The 22818-nt window shown below is 35.0% G+C and overlaps 1 protein-coding gene across 1 annotated transcript in view; it reads right to left on the bottom strand.

Annotated features, from left to right (window-relative positions):
• Window positions 1-22818, bottom strand: part of NCAM2 (neural cell adhesion molecule 2) — a 274139-nt gene that overhangs the window by 13781 nt on the left and 237540 nt on the right. Inside the window, exon 18 of the mRNA XM_005428596.2 lies at window positions 1812-2016. Coding sequence (XP_005428653.2) covers window positions 1812-2016 — 205 coding nt within the window. The remainder of the gene's footprint in view (window positions 1-1811; window positions 2017-22818) is intronic.

Genomic DNA, 22818 nt, shown 5'->3' with positions numbered 1-22818 from the left:
AGAATAGGCTATAATAAGAACTGTCCCAAATATTTTAAGGTCTGTCTGACAGAAGACCATTCTGACAAGGAAAGAAATATGATTAAATAACATAGTTGTTCTTGCAAAAGAAGTGCAACAGAAGAATTAATATTAAGAGACGAGCTTGGTGCTTTTTTGGGACAGCCTGGAATGGCATTTGGTAACAAGGTATAAACTGCTGTCAAATGACATTTCCAACTTTATCTCCCTAAGGTCTTCCCATTTAGGAGTCTGTACACCAATTTATAGCTGGCCACTCCTTGAATGGGAAACTTAAGCATAAACTGAAGTGCTGTGCTCAACAGGAAAGACAGCTGGGTCCGGGCCAGAAGGTTCACATCTTGATTCTATTGATCTGGACAGGCTGGCTTCACAGGATGGAAAAAACACTGCTAGTCTTTCTCTCACTTTCAGATGTGGAGAATTAGGAAATAGCAAGTTTATGAAATTTCTTCTATTTAGAAGCATTATAAATACTCCTGTGTCCTCTCACAACTGGTTTTGTCCTGTGGAGTTGTTTCTGAAATGGCAACTCTTTCAAGAAGAACCCAACCAAGATGTGTAGCCAAGTTACCTAAGAAAGACTCAGCCCAAAACCAAATAGCCAGAATTAAATCCCAAAAAGACACTTACACCTCCACTACTGGCAATGGATTCACCTGCTCAGCTATGAATAATGAGGGCTGCAAGATCTAGTATGCTCTACATCCATCTGAAAATGGATGGGACCTAAGAAGCTGAAGGATAATGAACTTTAAAGCCTGACTATTGGGAGAGCAACACAGCAGTTGGACCAGCAAATGTTATTTAAACCACAGGCAGACAGCACTCTCACAAATATTACAGTGCATGTGTAAGTTGCCTACCAGATTAACAGGATGAGAAAATTATGGGTTTTTCTAGTAAAAAAGGAAATGTTTAAAATGAAGGACCATATGTAATCTTCTTTCTAGTTTACTTATTGAAAACTCAGTAAATGTCACATCTCTAAAGTGTGATTATTTTATGTAATCAGTACTTGAACTGTTTTGCCAGAGATCTCACTATCCACTCTAATACTTTAAGAGACTATACTTTCACCATATTTTCACCAATGATCAGCTCATTCACATTTGTGTGATGGAGTAGCCACTACAAAAGAGTATTTGTGAGAATCAGTATTGATTATTTCCCACGCATATTTAGCAATCATTGAGTCTTGCTATAAAGAACAATCACTCACCACTATTTCACCTACATCCAACTCAGAACTCCTATTAAAAAAAAGAAAAAACCTGACAAGATCTTTCATCCCTAAAGTCCACAGACAAGAATCAAGGTTTTCCATCAAGTGCTATATCTAAGAAGAAAAACTCCCTCACGGATTTTCTATAATACCATGTCCTTCACTTGTGGATTTACTGGCACTGTCACAGCCATAGGCTGAGTTTCTGGGTGTTAGCAGCTCAAAGATGGATTTGCAGAAATGGAGTTACAATGATCCATTACCTGCTTCTCATGAACCAAATCTGTGTCTCCAACTAGTACTGAATTACAATTGATTTCCTTTGTGTCAAGTGGACAAAGAGGTCATCCTAAACTGAGCTACAGTATATTTCTTTTTTGTGTCTCAACTTTTCCTTTAAAGGCAATAAACAACTCTACACACTTCAGAGAAGCACTTTTCCAAGTAGTAGAAGCATTTTATTAATTCCCTTTCCGACACCACAAAATGGCCATAAAGTTAATGCAAGTTGGGCAGCCAACTTTTTCTTTTAAGGATGTTTCCAACCCATGTGATTAATACTCACAAGTAAGCAGCTTTTCCTTCTTCCAGTTCTTTACTTTTCCCACTTGAACCACTCTTCTTCCCACAGATTCTCCTGGTGATGCACATGAGCAATCCGCATTGTCGTACAAAGAAGCAGCTAACATCAGTCACAACCAGGATTAACAAAAGCGCTGCCACTCCCAGGCCAATGACAGCACCAAGTCCAAGACCATTAAAAAGAGTGTCTTCAAGGAAAGAAAATTAAGATATATTAATAACACTAATCCTAAAATGTAATTTTCTAAACTGTTGGTCAGGAGAGTAAAGAATGTTTAGGAATGAACCATTCAGAAATTACTGGAAATAAACAGTTCTGATGATTACGCATATATAGTACCTGATTACAATAACAAAAAAAACCCCATTTCTTCTGCATAATATTTTCCAAATGCCAAAATTCCAGTAAGTTCAAAAAAAATGGCATTAATTAATAGCAAATAATATCACATCTTAATATTTCATGACTAGGAGTATCAATAAGCAACCTAGGGAAAGTATTTTTAATGTTCAACATGAACATTGATATAAGTTATCTTTTCTACATTTCAAATTAATTAGCAGTGATGCTAAGCAGAATTACTGAAAGGTTTAAGAGACTGGCAAACCAGTATTTATGCTTCTAATTTTCTGAATTAGAGTGAAAAATAACTTAATTCAAGTTATTTAATCTGCAAACAGTTGCATGCACTTAGTCTTAAATAGTTTAATATGGGGAAAAAAATGCGTATCGTCAAATGATTATAGGGTCAGGACCTCATCTTGTTTAGTCATGTACCTTGAAAATGCAATCATACACTTCAAAATAAAAATATTCCACACCTGATCTTGCTTTCTGTGTTTGAATTTTGAGAGCTGATGTTTAGCTAATTTTACTTCATTACAAATCTCAGGAAAAATATTTTAGTGTTTTGCCTTGGTTGATATTCCCATTACAGAAATACTACAAACCCTTTGCAATAGTTTTATTCACAGGAGTCTGTGAATTCAGATGAGCCTTATATAGGAGAGGATTTATATCTGATCATTCCCTAGGGAAAAAAAGGCTCATGCACCCAGCTGATTCAAGAAGATGCCAAACTAGCTCATCTATTGGCCAGTGTCAATTTCCTGGTGTGAGACTGCGCCCAGCAAACCCCAGGGGAGTGGAACTGGGTGAGTTTGCCCCTGGGTGTTGCACACCAGCATTGCTTTTCCCCCATGTCCTGGAGTGATGCCTGAGCCAGCACCACTCACTGGGACATTTCCATCTGCTGCTCTGCCTGTTGCCAAAATAAGAGCAAGATTATTCTGACCAGAGATTACTTGAACTGTTGTAACAGACACCAAACAATTTCATAATTTAATATAATTATTTTAACTGGGTTGCTAATATCATCATCCTCCTCTTTCTCTTCCAGCTCCCCTATACACGATAGATTGTTTTCAGATTAAGCACAGATTTTCATATTTCTGCTTAAACAATTTTAATAATAAAATCTTTACCACTTCAAATGTAATTTGAAAGTTATCTTAAATCAATGAATATATATTCTTTGTCTAGTCTTTGTTTAGAACTCTAAAATGGAAAAGTAAGAACTTTTTTTCAAAATAAGAAGAGCATTTTACTTAAGCAATTGACTTCATTGTCTGTTGTATGGGTTGTTTTATTATAGAAATGATCTTCACAATGTTATTATACAACAAGCTAGAATTCAATGTATATATTTCCATGGATGGATAAGCAGAAAAACAGACATATTATTTCAAAGTTATTTTCCTTTGTTCAGAAGGACTTTAAAACCACTACACAAATTATAAAAATAATGGTGCATCAATTAAATGATTTATCATTTATACATTGCCTCATCAGCTATGTCAAAACTTGATGTTTTAAATTATTTTTTTATTTTTTAAACAACAGCATTCATATTTAAATATTATAATTTGTGATAAAACTTTCAAAACTTATTTTATTCCTATATCTACCCACATATTTGGTGAATTCCTTTGTAACCTTCAGTAATTTTTTTTTGCCAGTATGAATTGTCATAAAGATACAAGTAGATATTTAATTCCAGTTTATTAAAAAGCTAATATATTTCAATTGTTATAATACCAGTTCTATAGTCAGCTTTAGAGACCTCATACAGTGAATCTCTGTACCTTCTCAACCATCAACTAGAATGTGAAGGAGAAAAATTAGGGTGATTTAACCCAAATTTTGAAAGAAATTCAGGGGTTTTTTTACTGGTTTAGTTTTAGGAGTTTTTTCCTAATAAAGTGTTAAAAATTTTTTACTATGAAGAGATACATTTTCCACTGCTGTGAACAGCACTTTCAGTGTCCTTGGAACATGGTGAAATGTCAAGGTTCTGATTCTAAGTGATCCAGGGGCAGAAATGACTACAGAGTATCTTCACTGGCAAGTGAAGGAAATGTTCACAGTCACAATATTGCTCCTTTGCTTTGCCATAGTTGAGTGGGACACTGTTATTTTCATTTTCAGTTTTCCTCCTATGGGTGAGACATCTGAGACACAAGTATTTGAGTGCTGCATATTTCTCCATCTCTTCATGCCTGATGATTTCCTTTACATTCAGCATTCCTCATCCTTGCTACTGCTCTACCAGTCCTAAGTCATTTTTTTCCTACTTGAAACCATTTTGTTCCTGCAGGTTTCTTAAAATTGTCAACACTTTCCCAACATTTCTCTCCTTTGTCTCCTGCACCCCAAAGGGTGAGAGTAACGTGGCCAAATCCAGAGGTGAGGTGAGGAGCATGGTTGTGATCAGCCTTCTCACCTGTCTGAGGATCTGATGTACTTCTGGAAACAGATAGAAACTGGACAGCCTTGTTCTTTAAATCTACCTGTGTTATGGTTTATTTTTAATCTTAATGAAAACATAAAAACCTAATTTTTTAGAAGTTTATCTGTGGTTTAATTATGTTCTTTCTTGAATTGTTTTGATTTTGTACTTGCCTATCTGCTCCCACCAAAGTCAGCTGTAAAACTTGTCCCAATAACTATTAAAGCAGATTAAGGCCTCTCCTCACTGGTTTCAAAAATCATATCCTAATATATATGTAATTTCAAAACAATGTGAATTTTTTTCTTTATATGTTATGACATAAACAGAAGTTTTAATTCTGTGACAGGATTAAATATTAATGTCACACTACAAATGGTGTTCCCACCAACTTTAACAAGTAACTTTGTTATCAAAAAGTGCTGCCTTAAATTAAATTAAATTATTATATTGTTATTGATATTATAGTTATATTACAGAAGCTATTTTAAATATTTGGGGTTTTTCCAGCTTTCCAGTATGTATCAAACAAACTCAAAATAGTAATTCTACTTTGTGCTCTAAAATAGCAAAGTATTTATGCATTATATACCTTTTTATTTTCCTAGTTGAACAAAACCACTTTAAATCACAAAAATTCAATGTTAATGTGAAAGAATCAGCTCTTAGAAACTTTTTGAAAATGTTTATTGTATACCTGACTTAGTCATCTAACAATAGAGAGCCTTTTAAAACACTTTTTAAAAAGAGAAAAAAACAGGGAAGTAAATGTTCCGTAGTTCTGAATGAGTTTTAATTGTAATTTCTTAAAAATATGTTAAATTGAAAAGGATATGTTGTTTTTATACAGAATGTGGCATAAGTAATGTAATACCTTGACATGATGATGAAGGAAACTGACAACTTTAAAGACGCTGTTTTCACCCACTTCATCAAATAAATGATCATCAATGAATGGAAATAAAATTTAAAAACTTCCAGAAATGTAAAAAACAAACTAAAAAAAAAAGCCAAAAGCAAGTTTCTACAAATGACATCAAAAGTTTTGGCAATATTCAAGTTCTTCTTATTGAATAAGTTATGTTATTATTTCTAATAATTTCTAATGAGATAATTGAACATTTTTTCAAGAATCATTACTTGATGAGAATGAGTAATGGAGAGCTTTGGCAAGTTAAATGAAATTTTCCAGTGAAAAGAACTAAGATAAGATACATTTTCTGGACTCTCAAATGTAAGTTTGGACTAAATTCCTGTAAAGGTCCTGCACCAGATACTCTAAAGGAAGCAGGTCAAAAGGGAGAATCTCCATCTGTACGTGTGTACAGAGTCAGAGAGTGGTTTGGGTTTGAAGGGACATTAAAGCTCATCTCATTACAACTCCCCTGCCATGGGCACCTCCCTCTAGACCAGTTTACTCAGAGCCCCATCCAACCTGGCCTTGAACACTTCCAGGGTTGGGGCATTCAGAGCTTGCTTGGCAAAATAAAGTTTTTGATTCTGCACAGGAATAAAACATGCAACATCAATATATCCAGACTGATGTTAAATGAACCTAGGTCCATTGAGGTGACAGAATTTCTCTGTGCTCTTACAGAATCACATTGTATATATTTAATTACTGCTACAATAAAATAGTAATTGCAAGCTTTATAACAAGCACTCTGTGTGATCTGGGGGGCTGGATAAGGTGACATCCAGACATGCTTTTCACACTTTCAGTAATCTTAAGTTTTGCTGGGGAGAAAAAAGCATGCTAGCAACTTCTTGTGCATTTTTCCCTTCCCTCCTCCTTAGAAGGCATGTATTGAAGTTAAGATGAAAGATAGATGATTATCCAAACCTCCCTTTTACAGTAATTTGAGATTTTAGAGAAAAAAAAGCAATGCTGTAAAATACTTTTCTAGCTTACAGGGCAACATCTGGCTCATACAAATGCATGTTGCAGAGGTATATACATGTTTTTCCTTTCTTTCAAGGCAGCCAGAAGATAAACTGCTCTCAATCTAAAGTAAAAATTTGAAAATAATGATCTAACTAGAGGGTGAAATTGAAATACTGCACTAGGTCATGGCAGCAAAAAAACATTCTTGTTTATCAAGTTGAACTACACTTTTGTATTGACCCTTAAAAATGTGCCCAATCATTATGGTTATTCCTGCACTGCCTCTGAACATTGTCTTTGATTTCATATCTGATCTTGAACTTTTCCCAGACTCAAAAGTCTTACAAAATGTGTATACTTACTCAAAGCCTCTAAAAAGACAGAAAATATAGGTCTTAAATTTTTTTATTCGTTGATGAGCACCAAAAAAATCATAATGCAGTACCAAAAAATTAAACAGCTCTATAAAATTTTCTACCAGTTAACAGTACAACAGTGGCAGCCCATGACCAAAAGAAGAACCAGTGATCCCTCCCTGCTACCCAAAGGATCTCCAATACTGCCACATCCAGAGCTGAATGACCTATTTTTAGCAATTTATACAATAAAACTTTTCTTCTGAGCCAGGTAAGTGCCCAGAAGCATAATGTCTTCCTTCAAATGAAATAAACAAATCATTAGATTTGCAACACCAGCTTGCAAGAAATCATTAGGATTCTATGCAACATTTACTGGGGGACTGTTTGATGCAGAAGAGAATGTGACAGTAAGGTGCATTCTTTTCTATCCCATTCCTTAATGCAAAAAGATGTTAACAAGGTTATAATCGACATTAATTGTAATGCTTTTTCTTCCTCAGTGGTTTTTCCTACAACTCTCAGCTAGGACAGATTCTGCTGAAGGGCAGTGGACAAACACATGGATGTGTGCTCTGAGTTGCTGGGCTGAGTAATATGTTCTGACAGATACACTTGACACACAACTTTGAAAAATAAGGGGACAGTACTACTGGTTTCCTCTAACTTTCTTCTGCTCATCAGTGACAGCTCTTCATTGTGTCCCCATCTCAGATGAAGTCTGAGCTGCAGTGAGTCAGGGAGCCTGTGGTGCCACCAGGACTATCAGTTACAAAGATGTGAGCTACTGAAAAAAGGGTCTCTAAAAGGTTGTATTTTCTGATGCTTATCTAAGTGAAGGAGTTTTTCTTCATTATGGCTGAGATACTCTTGCCAACAAGTTTTCTGAAATGGATTTTTGCCTTTAAATTTTACAGGAAAATGTTGTGTATTATGAGTCTCTCAGGATACTGAATAAGCAGGACTTGAGTTCACATTTCCTCTAATGGCCCTTAACAACATTTTTCATAGGAAGGTGTCTTAATAGACATAAATGCAATAGCTTAGTGTAAGAAATGTAGTGTAAATAGCAGCTTGAGTATTTCTTGCAACAGTGTTTTGTCTGTGGACATTGAGGGATAACAAGGGAAAGGATACCAAAAAACCCTTTACTACAAAAAGGATACTGTGTTGTGAAAATGTTTTTTGGCATCATCATTTACTATTTTTTAAGCAAAGTTTTGAAAAAAGAGATCCTTTGCATGATCAAACTCTCCCTAAGCAAACTTCAGGAGCATTTCTAATATGCCTTAAAAGTTATCCAGTTACAGAAATAGCAGCTTTTTCCTTGTATTCACTTGGTCATCATAGTAAAGGGTATTTTTTTAGCATTGTCTCCTTCCATGGGAAGCCCCAGAAAATTGCAGGCAGAGAGATCCCAGTGCTCCTGTGCCTTGAGAAGGAAAGGCTGCACTGTGGGTTCATGGCATCAGTACTGCTCCCAGGTTTTGGTTTTCAGTAGATTTAGGAAAATAAGTTTCTGTGTCCCAGTTTCCTCCACTCAAACTGACAGCAGATTTACTGAATGTGTCTCTTGGAGGAGTTCCTAAGAACCTCTGCAGATTATTAAGATTGATGTGAGTATTGAGAACATACACTTATGTGTGGTTTCAGTACTGCTATTACATAAAAGGATAAATTATTTTAATTGCTTCATTTAGGAGAATTCAAAACCATGCTGTGCATATACCACAGAGACATTGGGAAATTTTTGCATCTTTATAGTGGATGACAACCCTAAGTAGAGTATTGCAGCCAGGAGATCTGAAAAAGACTCAAACTATCTCAGGTTTTTATTTAAATTGAGAAAATATTTCAAGTTTGACAGCATTTTGTATAAGACTTATGTAAATTCAAGCACAACAGTTTTAAGAAGTAATACTCGGAATATTATGTTAAATATATAATTATTTTATAGCATTAGCTACAAAAAGAGCAGTTTAATATTATAATCTGCCAGTACATGGTACATGTTTTTATTTTAAAAGATTCAACCTCTACAACTGCAACTTCCAGCAGAGTCCTGCTTGGTAGGGCAGCTTTTCCCAGTATTAAAACTTCCTTTGGGGATACAACTTCAATCAGGCAGATTAAATCAGCATGGATCAAGCTCAGGCTGCATATTTATACAGACAATGCACATACTTGCTTCACTACTGAGTAGCATGGCAACCGCCTAATATGAGCAAAACTTAAAATTCAAGAATTATAATTTTAGCGACTGATGTTTATGGTGGGGTGGGGTTTTTTGTTTGTTGGTTTGTTTTTTTGTGGTTTTTTTTGGGGGTTTTTTTTGGTATTTTGTTAGTTTGGGTTTTTAAAAATATTCACTATTGGATAAAATCCTATAGTTAAAATGCAGATACAATGCTAAAAATTATCTCTGCAAATACAAAATACATCATGTAGATAGTACAAGAAAAAAAGAGCACTTATCAGCAATAAAGAAAATACAGGTAGTAATGCTTTAAGTCAGTTTTCTTTATTACAAAAAATGAAGACAGAAGTTGCATGAACTAAAATGAACTTTGAACAACAGATGAAAGACACACTAAGTTACATATATTTCTTGACATTGTGTTTGGAAAGGTGCTGAGGGACATCACAGTTACACCATGCACACGTTCTTCAGGGAAAAAGCAGAAATGACAACAAGTGCTGCATGCATGAAAAAATCAGTGGAGCAAAATGGTAGTGAATTATGAACACGAAAAAAATAAGCAATGTTTCACAAATTAAAATTAACTACTTTAAGTCCAGATTTTTTCCTTGCCTTTCACACTGTTTTTGAAAACAGAAACTTACAGACGTTTCAATGTATTCAATATTTTTTACAGAATTAGTTTTTAGTATATTGTATGTATTTTTGTTTGTAATTCTGTTGGATACACTGAGAAAGATTTACTTTGCTTCTATTATGGGCGTTTAATACATGCACTAAAATTAAAACTTTATGTAAATAAAATATGCGCTGGAAATTGCCTCTACAAAAATATTAAATGTATAAAATAAATATACAGAACTGTTAATAAGAATATCGTACAACATAACAATATTATGGTGCCAAGCATTACTACCACAGCTTCTTGGGACGTCAGACCCAACAATAAATGAACAAAAATGGATATTCCTACCTCAGTTTCTTGCTCTTGTTGTAAAATCTCTAAACTTAGCACAGCACTCAAGTGCACAGCTTGCATACAGCTACTGTTTCTAAACAGGCAAAGTTGGTTCACCTCTACACCTGGTATTTGATGCCATCAGCTTTATATTAAGATGCCATTGACATTGAAGGGAAAAGGTGATTTTGCAACACTTATACATTATGTGTGATAAATATATAGCAATGAAAAACTGAACATTCCTTACATGCCTGAAGAAAATGAATGGGTAAAGTAAATGTGACAAGCATAAAGGAGCCCTAAATATAGGAAAGATTTCAGTGATGTCATTATAGACCTCAGAAGATACATTTCTCTATATAATATTCAACTTGCATCCTAAAAGTAACATTTTCTTTTTTTCCTTTCCTCCTAAAATTCCCCAAAAAAATGAACAATCAGAAATCATCAACATACTGGACAAGAGATAGAGAATTGGCAACTTTTAGTACAATCACAAATTGTATACAGATCTGCATTATGTCTTAAAAAAAAAACCCAAAAACAAACAAACAAAAAAAAACTCAACAATTGTTTTTTCAGGCTTAATTAGTTAACTTTACATTTGCAGACACATTTGAGTGGTGCCTACGCAGGTTTCCATGATGGAGAGAGAGTACATGCTAAAACCCTTAAAACTGACAGAGAATTGGCCAAAAGGTTATGTGTACAATTAAATCACCATATCTGTTTATCTTTTAAATAAATATTGTTCGCATGCATATAATATTTTTCACATCAGTGCTTGGCCTTATACTTTCACCCAAAAAAATTAAATCGAATGTTATTTTGTTACTTGGTAATAGTAGGGTTTTGTACACCTCAAAAAACCATTCAGAAGTTTTATTTTATACCCAATGTATGCAATATGTGTGTCTATTTCTGGGCAATATTTTTCCTATTTAGAGGGACAGCAATTTATGTTCTAATAACCCGACAGCAGTAAAAAAAGGATCGCATTTGAAGTTGCATTATGTAAATACTTTGCTTTGTGAACAATTTGTAAATGTTAGGAACTCGTCAAAACTCTGGAAAGAAGAAAGACAACAAATAAAATCTAATTAGGAAAGAAGCCAACCTTAGACTCTAAAGGTTGTAAATAAAAACATTTTAAAAATACTTTTCCTTAGAGATATACTGCTATATCACAGAATAATCATTACCCCTTTTAAGTTTCTGTGCCACCAATTTGGATTTAAGGCACAAGCTCAGCATAGCATATTTTAGGACTTCAGTGTTACAGACAGTTTAATATTAGCATTTCAAAATATGTGACAATGTTAAAAAAATTGTAACATTTTACACTGTCAGTCATAAGACCTAAAATCCCTTTTACAATTACAACATTTAAAGGAACAAATTTACTTATCTAACATTTAAATACTAATGTCAAAAGTAAATTGAATTCAATTTGTAAAGACATATTTATAATTTTAATAGAGTTTAAATTACAATTTTAAGCTGTTCAGTCCATACCTATGAATTATAATTTAATTTGAAAATGTCTCTGTTCATTTTTTCCTCATTCTTGTCTGTAAGAAGCCAAGATTTCAAAATCTTCTGGATATTCATACAGATTGCACAAAATACTGTGAAATAATCTTGTTCTCATTGTTTTTAAAGATACAATTATGAAACGCTCATAAGGAGAACTACAAACAAAGCTGTATTAGTCATTCATCTGAGGAGATATATGACAACCCAAGAACATTATTCTCTTCCACTTTTTCTTTCTCATTACAGAGGTTTTGGGTCACTGCCCAGAACTGCCTGGCTCTGCAGTCACGTAATCCCCACAATATTGGTTTAAGTCATTCTCGTTGGAATTTGATGGGAAGAGGAGGGCCAAAAGAAAAGGATCACATTCAAAGTACTTGATAACCTCAAAATACAAAGCATAGAATAATTTAAATTTGAGTAGACCTAAAATTTCTCTCACTTAACAGAACAAATTTATCTAGTTCCCAGCTGAAGCTACTATCAGTTGGAAAAAAAGAAAAGTGATCCAAATTTGTCTCTTTATCCCGCTGGCATTGTGACACCGAGGATAAAAGACAACTTGCCATTCATAATGTATATTTAGCTTCTAAAATTTCTCAAGGCTTTTCATTATCTCCTTCACAGTATGTTTGGAGAGCTCACAGTCAATCAGTCTCTGCGCCCTAATTCCTATCTTGTCTTCTTATATACTTATCTGCCATGTTAGAATGACTTGCTAAGATAATAAATTTATAGCCTGTAAAGAGCTCTTCAAATGTCTTACTGGAGTAGAAAAATGATATGGGAATTTTCATTTTTCTGCTTTTCTGCATACCTGTAGTAGCATCCAGTCTTGCTTTACTTAAAAAAAATAAGAACAGTGACAAGTATGTGGAAGGTAAAAATATATTAGACAACATTTAGTAGAATAGCATCAAGGTTTCAAATTTCAGAAAATTACGAAAATTCTACAAAATAAGGAAATACTGGGATCAGACTGTCTGTGCAAGGTTATAAGATCCTGTTTTATTTTTCAGTTTATGAGACAATATACGTGTTGCTCAGGACTCTTTAATCCAGTGGTAGGTGCTCATTAGTTTTGATTTGATCTGCAATTTTATTTTCTTTACTGTTCAGAACAGCAACTGTGTGTCCACAAGAGAAGATTCCGTTCCCTCATGTTCCCTAATGTTCCCTCTGTTCCCTCCCTGTCTTACAGTGGGATCAGGATGCAAGGGGATGTGACTGCAAAGAGGAGCCCCTAGAAAGAATTTGCTGCTCCCCTGGACCAAAAGGGAGTCCCAGTGTTTGTGCACCACTGGGCTCCTGCAAACTGAGAAAGATCTCCCAGTATCGGTTTTTAGTATGCTTGTACTGTGGGTTTCTTTCCCCCTGAACATCTACTACAGCATCTACTTAGTAAATATTAGCCAATCACCACTTCTTGGATGGTAAGTAGAGATATCCTTGCAGTTTTGTTACCACAGCAGGCAACAGTGGCAATAGTGACAACAACAAATATTTTCACTGTCTGGATTTTTGAAATGATAAGAGAAAAAATAGAAAACCTCTTGCAAAAATTCCTGCCCAAGGTGATTCTTTCACTAAAAAGAAATTTAGCAATAGCAACAGCATTTGTCCGAGTTATACTCAATTGAGAATATGTTCTCAGATCTGAAAGTTTTTGGTAACTTATGTGTAGCTAGCAATTCCAAACCTGCTGTAACATAGTTAAGATGAAAAGTTTCATTAAAAATATTATCTAGCCTTCATTAGTTATGTCACTTAATCATTTAAAAAATAAATAGTATATATTAGAAGAACACCTATGCAACTAAATTATAAAGTCAATATATGTATTAACAGTGTTTGTGCATGGAAAAATGGGCTTTCACCTGAGTCTCCCTAAATAGGAAACAAAAGTTTCAACTCCTACAAAATTAGAAGAGAAAATGTCCTTCTTTACCACGCTATGTCAGGCACTCATCAGTGTAATTAATTTCAAAGTAATGTCATGACATTAAGTCAAAGTGACAGAACACATTGGCAAGGGCCATGGATGGAACAGTGGCTTGACTTTACAGTGAGACCTTATCTGCAGATCACAATGAAACTAATGTTTTTTAGATAGCAATCTTTTCAATTCCAGCCACTTCATTACACTAAATATGTGAACTATTCAAAAAAGTATTTCTGTCAATAAATTATTCCATAGACTTACACACTGAAGACACTTTACTTGTGACATACTCCAATTTTCTAAAATGATAGCTGGTTTAGATGAGGAGAGGTTTTATTTTGATGTCCTAAAGGAAAGACTTCCAAATATATTTCAAAACTGGCAAAAATCATCATTATCAATATTTCTTAGAAATAAGAAAATTCTTTAACTGAGTGATGATATATAGACACTTAATTTTGACCAATTGACTTCCAATTTGTAAGATAATTTTTTTAGATCCCAAAAGGTATGAACTATAAGGAGGAAAAAATCAACATATACCGTTAATTTATCATGTTAGTTATATTAAGTAACAAGTTAAAGGGAACTGACTTAAAATAAATATTTAATTCTGCCTTAGTTTTAAAGTGCATTGCTTTCTTGGGTTATTCTCTATGCAACAGAGAAATGAACCATAAGCCTGGACAACTACATAAATTTTAAAATCAAATATATGCAATAATATATATATATGGACTCTTATTAAATAAAATCTTTTTCCTGAGGTTTTGCACACACTGCTGCAGAGCTCATAAGCTATGCTTTTAATATATAAAACAGGAAAAATGCATTTTACATTTTTACTACAGGTCAAAATTGAACCCCTGGAGCTTTCAAGCCCTACAGATGCCATGAAATGAAATGTGGCACCTTTGCAGTCACAAGAAGTGACTTTGGTGGGTAGGGACCTGTTTTATGTGCTGAGGCATGTCAGTGGAGAGGCACAGAAAAAGTATTTGAAATGAAACACTACGAACTAAAACAGTTCATAAATAATTGGTTAGGGAAGACATGCTTGTTAAAATCCATTAGAAAGTACAAAACATGTCTGTATCCACAGAACCATAGAATGGCCTGGGTTTTGAGGGACCTTAAAGACCTTCCAACCCTCTGCTGTGGACAGGGACACCTTCTACTAGACCAGGTTTCTCAGAGCTCCATCCTGCCTGGACTTAAACCAGGCTTTTTCATTAAGCATAAAATTTTAAGTACCTTGTGTCGGGAACCAGTGAAAGGACAACTCTTTGCAAAGGATTAGTACAATATCAAAGTACTCTCCTGGAAGAAGAATTGGTGGTGTACCTGGAAAGCCATGTGACTGACAATGGTAAGGTCTCTGCATGAATTTCTTATAATCAAAATCTAGTTGAAAAAATAGAACCAAATCATGTTGATTAAATTCAGTAAGTCAGATTCTCCATGCTCTGTCTGACTGGATTGTCAAGAATCATCTTTTGAATTTGTCACAAAACCCACCAGGCTTCCAAAAAGCCCCATGAAGAATTTTGCATGCACAGACTGAAGGAATTACTCTATTTGGGATCTTGACTAGGAATGGAAATTTTGGAAGAGCTGTAGAAAAGTACAAATTTTATAAGGTCTGTGTTTATTTTCCAGCAAATAAAAAGTTAGGAGAGGAAGAATACATATTGTTTGTCTTTTCATCAACAGTATAAAAACATGCACCAGAAACGTATGATTACAATGAGAGAGAAAGCAGCAGCATTCAGCTGCAGGGACTGGCCTCCATTTTCACGTCTAGTAGCTTCACAGCATCTGTCTGTGTGGATAAGAATAGTTATAGAAAATCAAGAGTGTGAAAAATAAGTAAATTTTAAGGAAAAAAAAAGTGGAAAAGTTGAGACAGCATGAAAAAGAAAGTATCAAAAGGAAAGAAAAGTGACAGTGGGAAAGAAAAAAGAAAAAAAATATTTACATTGTGCCAAAGACAGTCACTTGAAAGACATTAATCTAACAGAAACATCAAATTATGAGTAAAGCACAGATGAAATGGCAACCATTGAAGTACCCCAGCCAAATCTACATAGTCTAGTGCAAAAACTGTGGAAAAGGTAGACCTCTATAGCAGCAATGTGGTCATCCTCAGCAAAGTAGCAAACTATTTGGTCTAATTTTAAAACAATTTATTTAAGTGCTTAACCTGAAGCATTTTTCTTGCTTCTCCCTGAGACCATTCAGCCAAGCCCAACCTAAAATACAATTTTGACTTCTATGTTGGAGGTACTTGGAACTCACAAAACTGCCACGTAACACTGTCCTGTAACTATCAGAAATATTGACTACTGACTATTTAAAGCAAGGAGTATTGAAAGCAAGGAGAAACAGCAGCCTGTAGGCTGAAAGGAGAAACTAGAAGTGTGTCAATAATTATACAAAAAGGTTTCAGTCATACACAAGAAGAGACAAACTTGTTTATCTGTTTCTCCTTGCTAATGGCTTTATCTTGTTCCTGAATTATTGTAGGAGCTCACAATGGGCCACCATGAAAACTGCCTTCAATAATATGGACACAGGTCCAATTAAAATATGAATGACCCATGCAATTAACACATGCAGCTCAGTATTTAAATATTGACTTTGACACTAGAGTAGGAACAAAGTAGCTTCTTAGACATTCACATCCTCACGGCATGTCTACAAAGTTCGAATTTTTTTTTCTACAAATATTTATATTGAAGGTTCATTTTTTTGGTGAATAATACAGTCAAATTTATGCAATGTATAGTGCATTGAATAGATTTTTTCCAGCTACAGTGACACAATAATTATGTTGGTAGTGATTAATACCAGCGTTAAACTAATATTTTGAAAAGAACTTCAAAAGAAATGAAAATGTAACAAACCTTATGCAGTATAAGCAATAACCTTGGTTAAATCTTTACTTTAAAACTGATTTAAGAAATTGTAATGGAAGCAACTTTAAAGGAAATGGAAACAAACTATAAAGCCATATATAGTCTTGTATGCATAATATTTAACCAATGCATTATCTTATCACAGAAATGCCCCTGTTATTGCATAAATACATGCATGATAACTATCTTATGTGGATAACTATCAAATAGAAAAGGCAGCAATATAAATAAACTAAGAACAATTGGACAACTAAGAACAATGGACATTATTCCATCCTCACCCATATCTCTACTGTGATGTTTCCAGTGATACCTGTTGTGTTCAAGCCATTCAAAATTCACAACCAATTCTTTTTCTTAAGACTTAAATAGTTTGGTCCATATACTCATAGAAAAAAAAAAAAACCAACAAAAAACCCCCACAAACCTTGAACACATTAAACTTCTACATTTACTTCAATAATTCAGCTTTTAAATATTTTTAGAGGATATACCTAAGCATCTTTTAATTGGCACTCAGGGATATTTTAATTAGAAAGCATCATAATGCTAGCAATTACCTGCAACAAATAATAAGGATTAGAATATCGTAAATGTAAAGTGTGGGCTTACACTTCAACATTCAACATCTAGAGTGATTTTCTTTTTTCTTCATAGCATTCAAAAAGGTAAGCAAATTAAAATTCATGCGATAAAAGAAAAAAAATAAATTCCTTTTGAAGCAGAAATTCTGAGAATACAGAATAGCCCTTTGATTGCTGCTCCTCTGCTATTCAGTGATAGTTAATGTCTGTGATAGCTGTACCATAAGAATTACATTTTATTATTTTTTTTCTGTTATCATTTTTGATGGTGCAAGCCTTTTTGTCTCTCTCTCTGATTCATATCAAATAAATTCTATCAGTTTTAGTGAGGGATTTCTATCCCTTTTCATGTAATAACTTTAGTCTTTGCAGGGAATGGAGCAAACAGCTGGTTTTAGCCTAGAGCAAGAACATGCCCTATCACTTTCAACGATGATCATCTCCAGGATTTGATGAGAAATGGCTCTTATTCAGCAAATTCTACTACTGGTTTGAAAAACAAAACCAAATAGGTTTTGTGGGGGCTGTTATCTTTCTGAAGTTTTAGATACTAATTAATCTGGTTGGTGTGAGTCCTACCAACTTTTCTCAAAGCAGGAAACCTCAAAGATGCATTTCATCTCTCTATTCTTTTCAGAAAATAACAAAATTATTCTTCCATCACAGTAATTTTGGCTGAAGAATTTAATTTACACTTTTAGCTCAGGATTGTGATCTGAACAAAAGTCAGACAAAAGCCTTCATTTTCAAATTCTTATTTTGGAATTACAATATCCTTCAGCCTATGAGACAATGAGTCAGGTAACTTCACAAGGATAATGCTGCAGCTCTTCCTTGCCTTGGGAATATGACCAGAGCTCCAAGGAGACTGACATGCCACGGGCTTTCCTTTTTCACTCCTGCATTTTGTTCTCCATTTTAGATTTAGCTAAAACCCTAACTAGTCATATCTGTAGAGACAGACTGAGAAATCCTGTAATGCCCAAAATTGTACAAAAGAGACACTAATTACCAACCTAAAATTTCAGATCTGTGGAATGGAAATTTTACCTGTGAAAATACTTCAAACTTCTTCTGTGTTTTTTTCTTTTTCTTTTGTGGTTTAAATTTAAGGCGGCTGTCCAGGTTGGTTTGAGGATCAAAGGTCAGAAAATCCCAACTAATCTTTTCCAAATCATTCCAATTGTTAGAAGCCTGCGAGGGTTTAATACAACATTTTGCCTACTGCACTACAGAGTATTTTACTTCTATTTTCAGATGATTTCATAAGGAAATTACAGGAATGCTTTTATTTTGAAAACCCCATTCTCTGACAAATTTAGTGAAATTGTCAGCTATATCTAAAAGTTTTCAGAAGCCACAAACTGATGGATGTTTCTGCATATACACACGCACACACGGAAAGGCAGTGTAGTGACAAACCATAGGCTTAAAATCAGGCCAGTCCTAAAAGATTCTACAGTCTTTTTATGGAGATTTAAACAGGAAAATTGTAAGCCACAAGTGATGACATTTGATCCTGGCTCAAGTACCTACTGACACCCTTTATGGCTTTTTCTATGGAAAGAGAATACAAAAGAAGACTAAAAGTGTCCACATTTCCCCTAATTTAACTTTTAATGATGAAATTTCCTAGAATTGAGAATCAGTACCAAGAGCCAAACTGGGGGTCAATATGGGTTGCAATCCCGTTCAACATCATTAATTATTTGAGCGATGGGGCACTGAGTACAGTCAGCAATTTTTCTGATGACACACAGAGGAGTGGCTGAGGAACCAGACATTCGTGTTGCCGCACAGAGGGACCTTGGCAGGCCAGAGAAATGGGCTTGCAGGAACACTGGGAAGTTCAACAAGAGGAAGTGCAAACCTCTGCCCTGGGGTAAAACAATCCTGGTCCCCAGTTCACAGCTAAGGGCCACCCAGCTGAAAATCAGCTTTGCAGAAAAGGGCCTGGGGGTCCTACTGGACATCAAGTTCAACAAAAGGCAGCAATGTGCTCTCCAGGCAAGAAAGGTTAATGGAAATGACAGCAGAGGCCTTGGCCATGCAAGCCTGCTCTCATGGGATACACTGACCTTGAGGCTTGGTTGCAATCACATAAAATCCGATTTCAAACAGATATAAAATGATTTAAAATCTAGGAAAAGTGCTTCAAAGGACACAAGAGCTGTTTGGTTTGGAAGTTTGCCCATAGGAACGGTCAGACAGCAAAAGTTACATAGTTTTGTGGTGGCGAGCAGAACATGAGTGAGGAATGTGGCTTTTTGGCTTCTCCTAGTGGATGCATGGTCAGGGGTAAGTCAACACTTCAGAGAAGAGGGCACTGCCCTTCAGAGCTTGGGAAACTGTGCCAGGGCACCCACACAGCCCATGGGCTGGAAGGGTGTGAGAGATAGGGTGCAGCAAGGGAATATGCTCTTTGATTGTAAGAGGTGACAGGAACAAAAACCTACCCCAGCTACACAGATGGGATCATATCGCATTTATTTATGTCCTCAAAAGGTTTGAGGATATAAAACCTGATTGTTTGACTGAGAGAAAAATTTAAGGAAAATACTTGCCCTGAAAGAAAATTGCAGGAATCAGGGAAATATGTTTCTGTTATGCTGTAATTAGTAATTTTGAGTTTCTGGCTGAAAAACGTTATCCTAGCTTTCATTCTAACAAAACACTGTCCATATAGCTCAAAAGCTCTAGTAATACATCATAAAATGTATATACATAAATTCAAACCCAAATATATTCACACATACTTGAAGCAATGATAAGAGCTGCTTTTATTTTTCATTCATGTCAAGACCACTGCAGATTCCATTGTATTTTTGTAAAAACTACTGATAAAAATCATGTTTGACATGGTGATTATCATCTTTGCCATTGGTGGTGACGAGAGAAAATACTATGTATTATTGTCCCCCTTTTGCCTCCCAGTATGTGACTTAAAGTGTGGTGACACACATGCACAGAAAAAAATAAATGAGATGTTCAAGGGATTAAAACATTTTCAGACAATAAAAAATTACGCTCACAGTTCATGCAATATTGGAAAAAAAACAACCAACCAACCAAAAAAACCTCAAACAACCAATATCACAAAGTAAGAAAAATAGATCTAAGAGGTTCTTGTTATATCCAAATATTTTTTTCATTTTCCCACTATTGCACCAAGTTATCAACTTTTAGTGAAGAAGAAAAAGAACTGTGATAAAACACAACTTGCAACCATTTTTAATATATCTACTGGCCTTTCCAAGTAACAGCACTGACTGGATAAGAGCCTTTGGAAAATGGCACTTTCATAAATCTGCTGGTAATTCCTGAAAATATATTTAACACTTGCAGAAAGGATCTTTTTTAGCACTTCCATTCCATCTTCTTTTGAGATTCAGTATTAACCTGTACATGTGTTTTTAGGCTGCAACTGTAATGGATGGCAGCAGATTTGGACACTTTTATACCAGCTGTGGGGTACAAAGACAGGATCTCTGTCTTCTCACTGTAGAGAAAGAGTGAAAGGGCCCCAACAAATGGGCTGTAGAGTCAGCTCTGGGACCTAATGGACTTGAGGTGCCCCCAGGGGCTTTTATGGCTGCAGAGGTTAGTGCATGCTCTCCTAATGTGGATGAAAAACTAAAGCACACTGCTCCTTTGAGAATCCCACAGAGCTAGAAGCTTAACGGTATAGATAAGTCAGAAGCAAATTTTATAAAACATTACAAATCAGCACTAAAAGCGTGATAAATACTTCACTCAGAGGCAAACACACTGAGGTTAGAGCTGTACCTGCCTGCAAGCATTGCTAACTGACATCCCTAGTGAGATTTTGGAACACATAAAATACTACATTTAAGACTGTGTCACTCTTTCTCCAAGCATGAGTCTAAAATACATGTCCATATGTCTAAGTGAAATGTGAAATTCAGATATAGAATTGTGACCACAAAAAAAAACCTCAGAAAAGTAGGAAGGAAAATTGTGTGTGTATATATATATATATACACATTAATAAATTTATACATACAGTTATTTACTCAAAATATTTTAAGAAGGTTTTTTGCTGGCATTTCTCAAAGTCACTGCAAGTTTCCATTGATGAATTGTTTAGAAAACCTGGACACTTTTATTAAAAGGATTATAAATTGGAAGGAACTAGTCACAAATATGAGTGGTTCAGTGGATAGATACTGTGTTACAGGCCTTGGAACACACATTATGAAATAAGTAGATCTACATTTGGAGGCTGCTGAGGCCAACCATATGAAAATTTAAGGGAATGTCTGTCTCATTTATGCACCTCCCTGATGCCAGAGAGTGATTTGCAGCCTCAAGCTCCTTCCCAGACCTAAGACTATTACTGGAAGATCATCATTCTGTGCTATCATGGGATTTGACTTGCAGCCAGGAGCTGGTACTTGCACACTTCACTAGGAAGCAGAAGCTGTGGATTCAGTGCCCACAGGAGCTGTATATTCACATAAGTGGAGTTTTGGCTTCCAGTTCCTGGCCCCAGGGATTGCTACTTCTGCCTGATATCCAATGGCTTTTGAAAGCACAAACAAGCTCCTTCTGGAGAATTCAGAAGCAAAGTTTTACTTCTTGTGACTACTCCTATTTCCCCACTAAGCACCCGCTGAAGGACAGCCAACATGTCCTTGTTTCCATCTCCCTTCAGTCCTGCTTCAACCTCCCTGATTTATTGCATTAGCTTGCTACACTTCACCAGGCTGTTATGTAATATGTAGTTAACCAACAAGATATGCTTGGGATAAGTAATATTCACGATATTGCATACTTAGAGTCTGCAGATTTCTTTCTCCTTAAATTTAGGACCAGACATAAACAGACAGTTCAGCTGAAGTGCCACAAATTTGGGCAAATACAGAGGAACACCTTCAGGAGTCTTAGAGGCTTTTCTAATAATTATATTAACAATATGAAAGGAAATGTTAGTTACTGAGAGAGCACAGGACAAATGATGAAGATTTCATCCAAAAGTCTACCCAGTTTCATTCTTGTTGCCTATGTCCTGTTTAAAATTTATCTGTAGACACCTAGCCGTTAATGCCAAAGCCTCAAACAAATAGTGCATCATCAGCATTAACTGACATCAGAAAGAATATTTCTGTTCAAACTTAAGCATTTTATACATAAACTCAATTATGGTTTAATAGATTACATTCATATTTTTGCAGCACTATGTATATATGTATATAATATTACATTGTAGTTGTAATATTATGTCATTTCAAAACAAGATAATCATACTGACTCATGAATATGAAGACTAATGTTCCACTGATTCTAAATGTCTTTTGACATACTTTAAAAAATCGCCTACAGAATGTTCTTATGATGGGAATTTCACACTCTTTTTCAGGCTTTGAAAAAACAGTTGTCAAGGAAACTAATTAGTTCCACAATCATAATTGCAGTAATGATTCATATAAAGAAGACTTGAAGTTAAATAGTGTAACAGAGTTCTTACAACTACTTAGAGGTTATGGGAGAGCATTGAAAGGAAAAAGCCCCTAAGCACCTATAAAACTCTTTTTAGAGAGATATGTTCTATCTTCCTTCTGAAATTAAATTAACTAAGCTACTTTTTACTTGAATGTCTAGAGACCACCTATGGTATCATTTACTGAGGAGAATTAAGTTTCTCTGCTACAGCAGCTATGGCAATAGTACAGAATAGTTTACATAATTATAAAAGGCTAAAGTCGGAATACATTGCAAAAGTAATATTTTTGTTTCCCATATGCAAAATTGCAAAGTGGCTTATCCCTTCCCTCAGTAAGTTTGTACTTATTTTTCTA

The sequence above is a fragment of the Geospiza fortis genome, unplaced genomic scaffold (assembly GCF_000277835.1).
Source record: "Geospiza fortis unplaced genomic scaffold, GeoFor_1.0 scaffold571, whole genome shotgun sequence".
Lineage (NCBI taxonomy): Eukaryota > Metazoa > Chordata > Aves > Passeriformes > Thraupidae > Geospiza > Geospiza fortis.
This window is presented reverse-complemented; position numbering and strand designations above follow the sequence as displayed.